This window comes from Oreochromis niloticus, linkage group LG3, assembly GCF_001858045.2.
Source record: "Oreochromis niloticus isolate F11D_XX linkage group LG3, O_niloticus_UMD_NMBU, whole genome shotgun sequence".
Lineage (NCBI taxonomy): Eukaryota > Metazoa > Chordata > Actinopteri > Cichliformes > Cichlidae > Oreochromis > Oreochromis niloticus.
In genome coordinates, this window is record NC_031967.2 from 23,102 (window position 1) to 38,040 (window position 14,939).

General features: G+C 42.9%; 1 protein-coding gene and 1 long non-coding RNA gene across 4 annotated transcripts; both read left to right on the forward strand.

Annotated features, from left to right (window-relative positions):
- The first annotated feature begins 296 nt into the window (after positions 1 to 296).
- On the forward strand, positions 297 to 1,705 carry LOC109196128 (uncharacterized). The gene has a single exon (XM_019349421.2). It carries the CDS (start codon positions 351 to 353, stop codon positions 1,176 to 1,178), a length of 828 nt encoding a protein of 275 aa, XP_019204966.1. The 5' UTR covers positions 297 to 350; the 3' UTR covers positions 1,179 to 1,705.
- A 9,072-nt stretch (positions 1,706 to 10,777) lies between these two features.
- On the forward strand, positions 10,778 to 14,138 carry LOC109196145 (uncharacterized). 3 transcript variants are annotated; one of them, XR_002057609.2, is made up of 4 exons: positions 10,778 to 10,906; positions 12,024 to 12,159; positions 13,890 to 13,966; positions 14,083 to 14,138. It is a non-coding gene; the product is annotated as an uncharacterized LOC109196145 (long non-coding RNA). The 3 variants fall into 3 exon arrangements; XR_002057613.2 differs by having other exon boundaries at positions 10,889 to 11,099; XR_002057610.2 differs by lacking the exon at positions 10,778 to 10,906 and adding an exon at positions 11,354 to 11,490.
- Positions 14,139 to 14,939: the final 801 nt, after the last annotated feature.

Consider the following 14,939-nt stretch of genomic DNA (forward strand, 5'->3'; position numbering starts at 1 on the left):
CCGCGCGTCCACGATCAGGAGTCGTTGCCACATGCTGAACACTGCGCTCCTAGGAGTCCAACCCCAGTCCTAGATCAATTTAAATACATTTAGAAGCACCACTGTGGACTGTAATCGCCAGTTTATTTATCTGATGCTCGGGTCCAAGCCTATAATCAATTTGGGAATTAAATCCCTTAACCGAATGTCCTAATCATGGTGCCCCGGAAGCTTATGTGAAATGGACTCAGCTGCTCTACCGTAATGTCACAAGCGAGGTCCGATGTTCAGCGGGAATATCACCAGCCTTCCCAATTACCGTTGGTGTCCACCAAGGCTCGGCCCTCTCGCCCCTGCTGTTCACTCTCTGTATGGACACCGCGACGGCTGATCTGCAATCACCACATCCATGGAGCCTCCTGTATGCAGATGATGTGTGCCTATCAGAAACAGAAAACTGCCTAGCCCTGCAAATCCAAACACAAGCATGGAAAGACCGGCTCTCCGAAAACGGCATGCGCCTGAACATCAAGAAGACAGAGTACCTTGAATGCGGCCCCCAGACCAACAGTACCATCACTATCGATGGCGAGCCGCTGACTAAAGTTGCCCAATTCAAGTACCTCGGGTCCCTTGTCACCTCAGACTGCGAAACCCTGCCAGACGCCAGACTCCGTGTCAACACAGCGTGGATGAAGTGGCGTCAGGTGAGTGGAGTCTTATGCGACAAGAGAATGCCAATCTATCTTAAGGTGAAAGTCTATAAGTCGATTGTGCGCCCAGTGGCACTCTACGGGTCAGAGTGCTGGCCAGCGATGACCAAACATGAACAAGCTCTTCACACCATGGAGATGAAGATGCTGAGGTGGCCTCTGGGTCTCACACGACTTGACCGAGTGAGGAACGAAGAGGTCAGGAAACAATGGGGAGTGACACCGATCACAGACAAGATGCGAGAAGCGAGGCTCCGATGGTATGGCCATGTTGTCCGTAGCGATAAAAATTCTATCGCAAAGACAGCCCACCAATTAGATCTGGAGGGAAACAGGCCACAAGGAAGACCAAAAAAGCGCTGGATGGACCGAATCAAGGATGATATGAAGGCTGTGAATGTTACACCAGAAGACGCCCTTGATAGGAAGAAGTGGAGGAAGGCATGCAAGATAGCGGACCCTGCGTCGCGGGATATAAACCGCTAGGAAGAAGAAGAACCGAATGTCCTAATCTAATCTCTTTTCTTGGCTGACGTAACACAATTGACACACATAACACATCAACTTTAAGCACACGTCACATCAACTTTAAAATTCACCCCAGCATTAACAACAAGTTTTCATCAAATATTCCCCAGACTTTACTTTTTATTTATCACAAATGACCCAAAATCACCATGGACATGTCACCCGAAATCTACTTAACAGATTTTATAATTTACTTTAATTTCACCACTACTGAGCCAATTTAATGGTGAAGATCATCAGCTCGGCGAACAGATAATTTAGAATTCATCCAATCTGCACAATTGGCTTTTTTCTTTGAACAGGCTGTGCTTACCTTTAAATCTTTTTAGACCGGTCTCCTGTTCGCCTCATCGGCTTGGTTTATAAAGGCCTCTCTTATTAAAATACATAAAACAATCTAATCAGAAAATAAGCACTAAGAATATATATTTATCTTGTAACATTGTTTAAGTTAATGAACAATTGTGTTGAAAACTGAGATTACAATATCAATCAAGATAATTATAATTATGGTTTTTGCTGTAATTAAACAGTCATGTGGAAATGTGGCAACCACAGAACTTTAGAGGCCTTTTGTTCAATTATGTGTGGACTGTTTCTTTAGTCTCTACACAAATTGTTCTCAGTGTTTATGAGACTGATGAAATATCCATGTGTGCTGAAAGAGACTGTGCTGCTCTGACCCCCTCAGCCGAGGTATTGTGGGTAATGAAAGAGCAGATAGGTTGGCTAAAGCAGCTGTTAAAAAAGTAGACATAGATGTGCAGATACCATTGTTGAAATCTGAGGGAAAAGAATAGTTTGGACACAAAGTAAGAATTTCTGGAGAATGGCATGGGATAATGGAACAAAAGGGAGACATGGGGTACAAAACACAATAGAAGTTAAGAGGAGTCGTGGGTTAAATAGGCAGCAGGAGAATACAAACAGGTCATTGCTTTCTGAATGGTTCTCTTTTTATGATGGGGAAACATCCGACTGGGTTATGTGATGGTGTAATGCTATGGAGACGGTTGAACATGTGGTTATTAGTTGCAGGAAGTATAGAAGTCAAAGGAGAGTGTTGAGGGTATGAAAAAGTGGTTAATCAGTTAAGTCATGATGAGGTGAAAGGAGTGGTTTTTCATTTTTGAGAAATACTGATGTCATCAAGAGGATCTGAGGATCTGGAAGAGAAGTAAGAGTAAAAGCCAGGAGATGGCAGTAGTGCAACATCTTTGGATGCAAGCTGCTGTTAAAAATGACAGAACAAGAAGTTTGCTTGATCATTCCTCAGCTCGTCTGTGTGAAGCTGAGTGTAAAGATGCTCCTGCTGTTAGAGAAACACTCTGACTGTTTAACAGAGTCAGACATGTTCAGACTCAATTTCAGTCAGAAACTCAGCATCACATTGATGAAGCTGCAGATTAATTGTGGTTAATTTCTGATTAATTTCTTTGCTGCCAGCAGAAATTTAAATGTAATTTAAAAGAAGGATTCAAGGTTATTGGGTTTTTTGAACATAGAGATCACATGAACGTATGTGAATTGTGTGATATGTCTCTTCTATTTTTCCATCCATCCGTTTGCTTCCGCGTATCCTTTTCAGGGTCGTGGGCGGTGCTGGAGCTGTCATCTTCTTCTTCTATTTTTCTATGATCATATTTTGATGTTGATTGTTGTTGGTTTTATTTGTTTCTTCGGCGGTTGTAGTGTTTTAATATTTAGACTTTTTTCCATTATTGTAATTGTGTATAAAGTTTGATTTGAATGAAATTTACACTCAAATGCTTTCAGTGTTGCTGTGTTGAGTGTTTGCATGTCTAACGTTTGTATGGAAGACTGGTGGGGGAGGCTGTTACATCTTGCAGGAGGTCTCCTCTCTCCAGCAACTCACTCTTCAGGTGGGGGAGATATAGGAGAGGTGGAGGAAGAACTCAGCCTGGGTGTCTATTGTCTTGTGTAGTCTGGAGGATGAGTGGATGACAGGGTGGGTGCAGTTTCTCTGTGGTGGGATCCGGTGGGCCGTCCCGAGCTCTGTGGGGCCGGGCGGCGCTGCTGAACTGGGCCCCGGTCCGGATGGGCCTGGGCCCCTTTGCCCCTCCCTTCCTTCCCTCCTCATCTCCAGCTGCCTCCCTCTTCCCGCTCCACCACAATCACCCACACATGCAGGGCCTTGGGGTAAAGGTGTGTCACCAGGGTGCAGGGAGGCATCCCCCCCTCTGTCCCCTTCTGGCTGCCTGTGCCTCAATTTTATCCCACAACTTAGACATTCACATTACTCACACTCTCATAACACATACATATAGGACCTTGGGGGTGGGCACGCTACACGGCATCCAGAAGACCATCAGGGTGTACGACCTCACCCCTGGCGCCGTTGCCCACCTCTCAATTTTAAATACACGTAGACATTGAGGGCTATCAGGAGGGGCTCTGTGCTTACCTGCTTCTGAGTAATTGCATATGAGAGCATGAGGGTGGGAATGGATGTTTGTATCTGTGTGTGCCTGTTTGTCTGTGTCTATATGTCAGGTTGGGTATCAGACGCCACCTCTCTAGGGACATCTCAGGTCCTCCAAGGCATGGAGGCCTATCTCCCCCACCACTCCCCCTGCCAGTGGCGGACGCCCTCAGACATCGGTGCGTTGGTGGTTCTTTGTGTCCAGGGATGGGCGTCCAGGTACGCACTGGCTCACTCCTGGTGGCTGCTTGTCGGGGCCTGGAACCTGGGGCTCGCTCGGGCTCCTTCGGGGGTGGGGTGCCCTCGGCCTCTCAGCCTGGGGCTCGGTCACTCTGGCACAGCTGGCTGCCGGCGGAGCTCACGGGCATGTCACTGGAACCCCCCCTGGCTTCTGCTCCGTGGCTGACCCCTCATCCGGGCTCTCCTCAGCTCTTTCCGGGATAGTGGTGCAGCTGCCCCTCTGTTGGTCTTCCTTGCTCTCTTGTGCTCTGAGGGCCTCTGGATGTCTGGAGCCTGGATCTCCTCCATACCTGCTTCATGCTCAGGAGGAGGAGGAGGCAGAGCATCGTCTTTGACAACTTCCTACCAGACCAGTGGAAGTGGAAGCTTCAATGAAGAAAGATTCCTGCTCCCAGCCGTTCATTGGCTCGGCATTTTAAACCCCTAAAGGGTCACCTGACCTGCATTAAATAAACAGGGTCAATAAAAACATTCACAAGAATAATACAAAACTTTCAGCCAGTTTAGCTTAATACATTAACTTATTCTTGTGTACACAGTAATTCATAAATAAATAAACAATGTATATTATCAATAAAGATTGATCTAAACAGTTTAACTGCTATGTACAGATAAAGGTTGCATAGCTTTAAAACATTTGATATCCAGCAAATATCAGTCAAACTCAACACAAAAGGAAACATAACAATCGTTCAAATTGTTTGGACCGCTGATCCAAATCAACTGGCGTTGGTCAAACAGATGTTTGCAGTGTTGGGCAGGTTACTTTGAAAAAGTAATTAATTATAGTTACTAGTTACTTCTTCAATAAAGTAACTGAGTTAGTAACTGAGTTACAATATTCTAAAAGTAATTAATGACTTGAAAAGTAACTATTGCGTTACTTTAAAAAAAAACGTTTAACCCTGTGGGCTCCAGGGTATAATTGGTCATTTTTAACTACTTTTGATGTTTCCTCCACATTTCACCTTTAAAAACTATTTACTTTGTCTTGTTTGGTATCATCAGCACAACCTCACGTGTCTGAATTTACAGTCATGTTTTCAGTTTGACATACTGTATTAACACAATTGATCTAAAATCAGACAAAAAATATAAAATAAGAGTAGAAAAAGTTCTATTTTTACTGTAACAACCACAAACATGTTTAATGAATCATATTTCATAACTTTAAATGCAAATATAATTTGTCAATTTAAAAATCCTATGCACAAGTTTTGCAAACAACAAAGTTATTTGCAGCCATTTACCTTTTACCTTGATTTTTTAAATAACCATTTCAAACTATTTACAGAACAATCAGCTGTTCTTCAATAAGATGCCACAAATTATTTGTGCCACTCCAAAAAAATCATTTCTGTCCACTATAAAGGAGAACATCACAGCCTGATACCTGCAGGTCTGACAGCAGCAGGTGTATCACTGCTGTTTCTATCTGGAGACAGCAGTCGCCTCATTGTTCTGACACACAACACAAACACAACACTACACACTAACTACACAAGACAACACATTAACTACACACTCCAAACACGCTAAGCGTCACAAATCTCTCACATCTCAAAACTCGCTCTCTCTTTTTCTGCTCTCTCTCTCTCTCTCTCTCTCACACACACACACACACACACACACTCCTAAAACTTCCCCAGAGTGCTTGCTAGCGCTGTCCTTACATGATGAAACTATTGAGGAAAAAACACGTATATATTGTTTATCATGACTCTGGTTTACGTGGCCTATAAATCTATAAATAAAAATAAACTATCAACACAATTTATAAACTGGTATATATCACCGTGTTGCTTTGTCATCTTTAAGTGGTCATGTGATTGGCTTACCATGACTACTTTATTCTTCCTCAGTCACAGCAGCACTCATGCGATTGTTTTGCCCCCTGAGCTCCAGGTGTTGTGCTAGACAGTGATCGTGATTACCGCCCGCGGGAGCGCGCAGCGGGTTTACCTGGTCATGTTCTCATTCACGGGGCGATCGCAAAATCAAAAGCAAACAATTAACACCACGCCGATGCTGTTCACAGGACAGCAAGAGTAACGATCAGGAGCATCTCGTCTTCGTTATCGTTCCCCTCGTACGTGTTATTACTGCCATTTCAGTGTTTTCGCTTCACAACTAAAGTGTGCAGTTTACTTTGTGCGCACTCAAATGGAGTCAAGTCAATTACTATGGGCTCAAAATGTGGTCATAAATATTTTGTACTTGTAAATCAGGATTTGTATGTGTAAAAAGAATTTGTGCGTGCGTAAAAAAGATTTGTATGTGTAAGAAAGATTTGTGTGTGGACTTAGCCAAAAAACCCCCTGCAAGTTACAAGTACGAATTTTGACCCTATTTTTCTTCCTGTCATCTGATTGGTCAATGTCATGTCAATCACAAATGTAACAATCCAATCACAGAACAGATGGGTTTGTCTGTCGGAGGGGCACTTTTTTGAACTGCAGGTCTTTGAAGGGAATAAATGCCCTTTTACATGCCAACCCAGCGTTTTCCTTCATCACCACGAAGGAAAACAGTCTGTGGTCGTCCGAGTTTGGTGATTTTTGTGTCACAGGTCTACGTGTTTAATACAGCGCTGCGGACCGCGCGGGGGGGGGGGCAGTGTTTTGGAAATGACAGTCTTCATTACAAAGCTGTATTGTTCGTTGTTCGTTATGAATTAGCATACATGAACATTTGAAGAACTAGCAAAAAAAACCAGAAACTGTTGTAGAGGACATAAAGTCAGAGATAGAAACAACAAGGAGCAGGTGCATCTAGTACAGGTAGAGCTGCTGCAAAAACCCACAGAGCTCAGCAGCCAGCGCAACAAATTCTGGATCCTTTGCTTTTAGTTAGCAGTTAGCATTAGCAGCACATGCTGCGTCCGATGTGAAAGGACCTTTATGCTGCGCACTGTGACTCACAGCAATGGTCCCGGGTCAGCCCTGACTTTGTGTTAAACTAATCCTAAAGTAATAATGGTATTTCTAACCACTGATATACCACAACTTTATCCTTTCAACAGCTGCTGAAAGTTAGCGGACCAAGCTGCTATCGGATATTTATATAGAGATCCTCCAGCTTCAAACTGTATTACCCTTCAAGGACCTGCAGTTCAAAAAAGTGCCCCTCCGACAGCCAAACCCATCTGTTCTCTGATTGGATTGTTACATTTGTGATTGACATGACATTGACCAATCAGATGACAGGAAGAAAAATAGGGTCAAAATTCGTACTTGTAACTTGCAGGGGGGTTTTGGCTAAGTCCACACACAAATCTTTTTTACACATACAAATCTTTTTTACACACACACAAATCTTTTTTACACATACAAATCTTTTTTACGCACGCACAAATTCTTTTTACACATACAAATCCTGATTTACAAGTACAAAATATTTATGACCACATTTTGAGCCCATAAATTACCGCCACCTGTGGTCAAGTGCCATAGCCTACAGCCAGATTAACTTGTGACACACATCTGAGCCACGTTTGAATTCCTGTTTCATGCACAATACATTTTTAACTTTTATTTTTTTTTATTTTTTAAGAAAACACCAGCAATAACAAAAACGCTGCAAAAGCACAAAAAACACAACAGAAAGAGGAAAAAAGAAAATGCAAATTCAAAAAACAAAAACACAAATAGGAAAAAATAAAACGGAAGTGTTTCTGGGGAGACAATAGTAATTAGTAATAAACAGAGCCAGTGTGACTAAGTGGAGCTTGTGAGAGTGAGTGGATTGAAGAAAGTGAGGGACTCAGATGTGTCAGTTGGTTTGTCTTTGTTTTTGAGTGTGGAGGAGAGTTAGATTGGATTGGTTTTAAAGCTAAGTTAAGAATATTCTGAATTTCAATTCAATTTTATTTATATAGCACCAAATCACAACAACAGTCGCCTCAAGGCGCTTTATATTGTACAGTTTAATTTCCAAAACTTGCATACGTCTTCAGTTTGCAGCTGGACTATCACATAGCAGCTGGAGCAGTCTCACATGGAGGCCAGTCCACTGCTGCCACCTGTGGCCAAGTGCCATAACCTACTACTAGATGAACTTGTGACACACATCTGCAGTAGAGGCTGAGTGGCTGCTCTCACACCTGGAGCATCCAAATCGACCCACAAACACGTTGAAAGATGCAACGCCATCAATTTGGATTGTCCAGTGTGCTTCTTAATTCAGATCAAACTGAGGTTATTGTACTCGGCCCTGAAAATCTTAGAAATATGGTATCTAAGCAGATTCTTACTCTGGATGGCATTACCTTGGCCTCCAGTAACACTGTGAGGAACCTTGGAGTCATTTTTGACCAGGACATGTCCTTCAGCGCACATATTAAACAAATATGTAAGACTGCTTTCTTCAATTTGCGCAACATCTCTAAAATTAGAAATATCCTGTCTCAGAGTGATGCTGAAAAACTAGTTCATGCATTCATTACTTCCAGGCTGGACTACTGTAATTCTGTATTATCAGGATGTCCTAAAAACTCACTGAAAAGCCTTCAGCTGATCCAAAATGCTGCAGCAAGAGTCCTGACAGGGACTAGAAAGAGAGAGCAGACTTCTCCTGTTTTGGCTTCCCTTCATTGGCTTCCTGTTAAATCCAGAATTCAAAATGCTGCTCCTCACATACAAGGTCTTAAATAATCAGGCCCCATCTTATCTTAATGACCTTGTAGTACCATATCACCCTATTAGAGCACTTCGCTCTCACACTGCAGGCCTACTTGTTGTTCCTAGAGTATTTAAAAGTAGAATGGGAGGCAGAGCCTTCAGTTTTCAGGCCCCTCTTCTGTGGAACCAGCTTCCAGTTTAGATTCGGGAGACAGACACTATCTCTACTTTAAGATTAGGCTTAAAACTTTCCTTTTTCCTAAAGCATATAGTTAGGGCTGGACCAGGTGACCCTGAATCCTCCCTTAGTTATGCTGCAATCAATGTTCCCTCTAAGCTGCGCACGTGCGCAATTGCGCACTGCTGGCACGGTCTCTGCGCACAGAAAATCTGCATTGCGCACAAAAAAATCTAACCTGAATTGAAATTAAAATTAATACTTTAACAATTCTGTTTTGCAGTGTTAGTCAGTGAGTGACTGGCTACTCCCATATGGGATTAGAATGATGCCACCTTATCCCATAGTTCAGCCAATAATGCGTATATACGCAGCCAATCAACGTCATTGACAGGCTATGACAGCGTCCTTATGTGCCGACACCGGTGTTTTAGCTGGCAAAGCGGCCTGGCTGATGTGGAGTGAAGCCACATTAATGACAACGTGTCCAACCATTGGAGATGTGAGCAGGACAGACGAACAATTGACGGAAAAAGTGTGGACTTTATACCAGTTTTTAAATTGTGTTGATCGGCCACGTAAAACCAGAGTTATGATAAAAATATCTGCAATGTTTGCTTTTCTTCCTGAATACTATCGTTGTTTATGTTTACTGTGGTAAGAAACGGTAAAAACGGCGTTTTATAAGAATAAAGCCCTCTCCACTTGTGAGCAAAAACAAACCCCTCCTATTCGTCCAAAAAAGTATCATGCCGACCAATCAAAACATGATATGGCAACGTGGCATCTAGTTGTTAAGAAACTGGGGGAAGTTTTAGGAGTGACGGCGGTGTTTTGAGATGTGAGAGATTTGAGACGTTTAACGCAAATCTTGTGTAGTTAGTGTGTAGTTAGTGTGTAGTTAGTGTGTAGTGTAGTCAATAGTTTTGTTGTGTGTGTCAGAACAATGAGGCGACTGCTGAATGTTAGAGGTGTTACAGCAGTGATACATCTCCTGTTGTCAGGCCTGCAGGTATCAGGCTTTTGTTCTCCTTTATCTCATAGTGGACAGAAATTATTTTTTGGAGTGGCACAAATAATTTGTGTGACATCAGATTTGATGCAGAACAGCTGATTGTTCTGTAAATAGTTTGAAATGTTAATTTAAAAAAAGCGCCTTGGCTGCATTTAAAAAAAAGCTGCAAAAAACTTTGTTGTTTGCCAATCTGAGTTACTTTTTTGAAGAAGTAACTATATAATTAATTGCCCAGCATTGGTCATTATATACTATATTTTGCAGACAGAGTTACAGGACTCTCTCCCAGACCACAGACTCATACTCATAATACAAGTCAGAGCTTTATAAAAAAAAAAAAAATTAAAAAAAGAAAGTTGTGTTTTCGAAATTGGAGTTCAAGTTATTTTTACTTCCAATAGTGTTAACATACTACACAGGTCAATGACTAGATTTTTTTACATTTTCATTGTAAGTGGGCTAAAGCAGTTAATTAAAAGTAGTCTAACATAAATGTAAATGCTGTAATTTGATTATTTTAATAAACCATGTAACTTGGATGGATTCGATGCTGGCGTGACCACAGTGCACACGTCTGATGTCGCTCACAGTGGTCCAAGGGACGCTCAGGGAGTTTGTGTGTTCGCTCAGACATGTGAAAAATTAGAGGGAACATTGGCTGCAATAGACGTAGGTCTGCCGGGGATTCCCATGATGCATTGAGTTTTTCCTTTCCAGTCACCTTTCTCACTCACTATGTGTTAATAGACCTCTCTGCATTGAATCATATCTGTTATTAATCTCTGTCTCTCTTCCACAGCATGTCTTTATCCTGTCTCACTTCTCCCACCCCAACCAATCACAGCAGATGGCCCCGCCCCTCCCTGAGCCTGGTTCTGCCGGAGGTTTCTTCCTGTTAAAAGGGAGTTTTTCCTTCCCACTGTCGCCAAAGTGCTTGCTCATAGGGGGTCATATGATTGTTGGGTTTTTCTCTGTATTTATTATTGTGCTATCTACTGTACAATATAAAGCGCCTTGAGGCGACTTCTGTTGTGATTTGGCGCTATATAAATAAAATTGAATTGAATTGAATCCAGACTGAGAGACCTCTTCCCTCTGACCCCTCCCCAAACCCTCAAACCCTCCTACCCACCTCGACATACAAACTCTGTGAGGCTTCACGTGTTCTGTTGATGTTTAGCCTCGAGGCAGGTGAGTGTTAACATGAATATGTTTCTTCTTATGACATAAAATAATTCCACGCTGTTCGTGTCTGTGGGTGAAACGTGAGGCCGCTCGGCTCCTCTGAGCGCTGGTTTCCTGTAAGTAGAGAGGAAGTGAGTTTAGCTGAGCCTCCGTTTAGTGTGAGAGAGCAGGAGGAGAGTGAGAGCTGTGCTGAGGCAGGGTGAGTGTTAACACCGCTCTGACATTACTGTGTCTCTGTGGCGGGAACAACAGGCTCCGTCAGTGGAGGCAAAAATAATCAGACTTTGGTTTTTCAAAGGAAACAACTTTATGTCGGAAGTTCCCGCACGCTCATTGGATAACGATGTGTCAATCTCGAGCTATTAGCCAATGAGCGTGCGGATTCACAGAAAGACCCGCCTTCATCACGGGACTTTAAAATCTACAATGGCGACAGAAACTCTGTGAGTGGAGTTCAGGCTGACGTCATGAAACTGTGACGTTTGAGCCACTTCCTGTTCTCAGTCCCAGCGTCCTGATCACCGAGGTTTCTGTTGCTCTGATATCTGATATTGATTATATTGGTAAACAGGCTGTAGCATAAACATCAGGTCTGTTCTGAAAACTGTCTTTATTCTTTCAAAGTAAGGGAATATCTGTGGTGTGATACCGCGGGCTCATGGGCTAAGGACTTGGATTGACAAGCGCAGATGATTGTGTTGTTTCTTATAAAGGCTTGTGTGTGTGTGCCTTCCTGTGTGTGTCCTTGTGTCAGTGGAACTGAATCAGTGTGTTAGAGAAAGTGCTCCTCTGCTGTGCCGTCATCGTGTGGATGCTTCTTTTAAAGTTGGAACTCATGTTTTTATGATCTGCTTCATTTCATTGAACCTTTATTTCTGACCATGAAGTCCCTTTGAGGTTACAGCCTCCTGGTTAGGTTGAGGCTGTTCTTGTGCTTCAGGCTGAAATATGAGGAGTAAGGAGTGGGGCTGGTTAGCCCTCATGACCCTCACCATAACACATACGTCACAGGACAGTGTTTACCACAGAAACTCCATGAAATGATCAATGAGAACTTTAGAAACCCGTCAGTGTGATGCTTCCAGTACAACAGCACCTCTGAGTGTGTGTGTTTGCCTCTCAGACTAACTCCACCCTGACATCAAGAAGATGGAGGAAGAGGATGAAGCAGGATCTGCAGCATCCAGCTGTGTGTCTGTGAGGAGTGACCGGTCCAAAGCAACACCTCCACAGTTCAGTAATGAACCTGCAGCAACAATGTAAGAGAGCTGCTGACTCATTTATTCAGTGTAAATAATGATTTTTGATGCAATGGGAGAAGAAAAATGACAAAAACAGTTTTAAAAATAAGGATTAAAATATTACAAACTATATTTTTGAGTTTCCTGATGTAGTACAAAAATATATGAACATAACTGTATATAGGACGGATATTTTACGGTTCTTTTAGGCAGCACCAAAAAACAAAAAGACTATTTTTAAGCTGTCTGAGGTAGTGAGTCAACATGTCACACTGGGTCAAAGGTCAGGGAGTAAAAGTGTGTTTTAAAGGAGGTTTAAAAGCAGCGAGTGAAGGAGCCTGTCGAGGTAAATCGTTCCATAACTGATCAAATTCAGTTGGTGGACTTCTGTGTGAAATCAAGCATCTGGTTCACAGAGAGGATAACCCTCAATTGGGCTGTACAACATTATATAGTGAGACAAAAACAGAGATTATCGTAGCCATCGCTCTCTCGCATGGACGTGGCAGTCTTGCTGTCTGCTGCGAATCCTCCCCGTACCTCCGTGACCTCGTCTGGTATCTGCTCCCTCCTCTGTAAGAGACAGTAAAGGAAAACACGTCTCTGCCTAGTCTTGAAAATCTAATCTTATCATCCATTGTTCTTCTAGGGCCTCTTCTTCTTGTGGCCTCAGCTAACTGCTAATATTTAAATGGCTAACATTAACATGTGTGCCAGCCAGGTTATTCAGTGTTGTGACAGTCAGCTGCTTCAGCTGCTGCTGGGATGGGCTGTGGCAAAGAGAACAGAGAAAATCAAAATCAGAGTTTTTCTCTGGATTAAAAGCAAGGAAACAACAATATATTCTACATGGTGAAACTGATGGTTTATGGTGTTTGGCTCTGTTTTTCTGTATTTATGCAGATAAAGTGTAAACTCAGATGAATTATACCATCAAATGTTAAAGGCAAATATGAGGATGAGTGTCTGTGAGCTGAGAAGGACGTGAAGCGAGCAGTTTATCCCAGAGCTGAAGCTGCTCTGTGTGCAGAGATGAGCTCAGATTCCTGCTGTGATTGATCAACAGTCACAGAAATGTAGACTTGTAGTTATTACTGCAGGATGGTCACAGCAGATACTGAGAAACATGGATTATGAGGATGGATGATCAAGTTTCTCACTCTCTCCTTTAAATCTCAGTTTTTTCTTCTTCACAGTTTATCTGTTAATTTATTCATGAATAACACTGAAAGAGTTTCTGTTATATTTCCCCTTGAACATCACCTTATTAGGGCGGCATTAGGAAATAGCCCCCCTCCAAAGAATGAATGAATGAATGATGATAATAATAAAATGATTAAAAAGCAGAGCTCAGAGTGGTAGATGGTCAAACATGGATCCACGGGTGGTTCAACTGCATTTGGTGACGTGACTAAAGCAAATCTTTCAAATAATCCCACCATCAACGGGATGTTGTCTCCTTTACTACGGTTACTTTACTTGGTCACCGTGTGAATTTCTTTGAAATGAACCAAATTCTTTTATTTGTTGGTTGTTGCATATTTAAGCTCTACAGTCAGGAAAGGAGGAGATGAGGCTTCAACAATGTTGGGTTGTAGCTGTGGTTCAGGTTAGAGTGAGTGTCCATGGAATAAATGTAAGTCAGTGAACTGGAAACATGACTGTGTTCACACTTTTCCTTTTTATAATGAGTCTAATCAAAGGTGGACAGAAGTATCTCCACTTTGACTTTTCTGTGTCACCATCAGAGCTTCTGCACAGTGTGGAGAAAGATCCAGAAGCAGAGCTGGACTGCAGACAGCCAGTCAGAGCAGCTGTGTACAAAGTAAGACTGAACATCTGTCTGCTGATGGACTCATTTCTGAAAACTGGACTTCTTGTGTTGTTCAGACATTGAAGAGTTTTCTTTCTCTTTAGTCTCATTGTTTTTCTTTCTTTCAGCAGATGTTGGTCTGCAGGAGGTTTTAGATGAACATAAGATCAGTCTGAGGAGGAGATGTGAACATGTGACTGAAGGAAGTGATGAAACAGGAAGTAGAACCCTCCTCAACAGGATCTACACTGAGCTCTACATCACAGAGGGACAGAGTGAAGAGGTTCATACCCAACATGAGGTGAGGCAGCTGGAGACAGCTTCCAAGATGGACGCCCTCCATGACGCTCCAATCAGGTGCCAGGACATCTTTAAAGCCTTACCTGACCAACAGAGACCCATCAGAGTGGTTCTGACCAACGGCGTGGCTGGTGTTGGAAAAACCTTCTCAGTGCAGAAGTTCGCTCTGGACTGGGCAGAGGGCTTGGAGAACCAACATGTCAGTGTGGTGGTTCTGCTTTCATTCAGGGAGCTGAACCTGATCAGAGATGAGCAGTACAGTCTTCTGGAGCTGCTCCATGTTTTCCATCCAACATTACAGAAGGTCACAGCAGAGAAGCTGGCTGTCTCTCAGCTTTTGTTCATCTTTGACGGCCTGGATGAAAGCAGACTTTCATTGGATTTCACCAACAGGAAGCTGCTGTCTGATGTCACACAGAAGTCATCAGTCAGCCAGCTGCTGACAAACCTCATCCAGGGGAATCTGCTTCCCTCGGCTCTCGTCTGGATAACTTCCCGACCCGCAGCAGCCAATCAGATCCCTCCTTCATGTGTTGACAGGCTAACAGAAGTACGAGGCTTCACTGATGCCCAGAAGGAGGAGTACTTCAGGAGGAGATTCAGTGATGAAGAGCTGTCCAGCAGAATCATCTCCCACATGAAGACATCCAGGAGCCTCCACATCATGTGTAGTATCCCAGTCTTC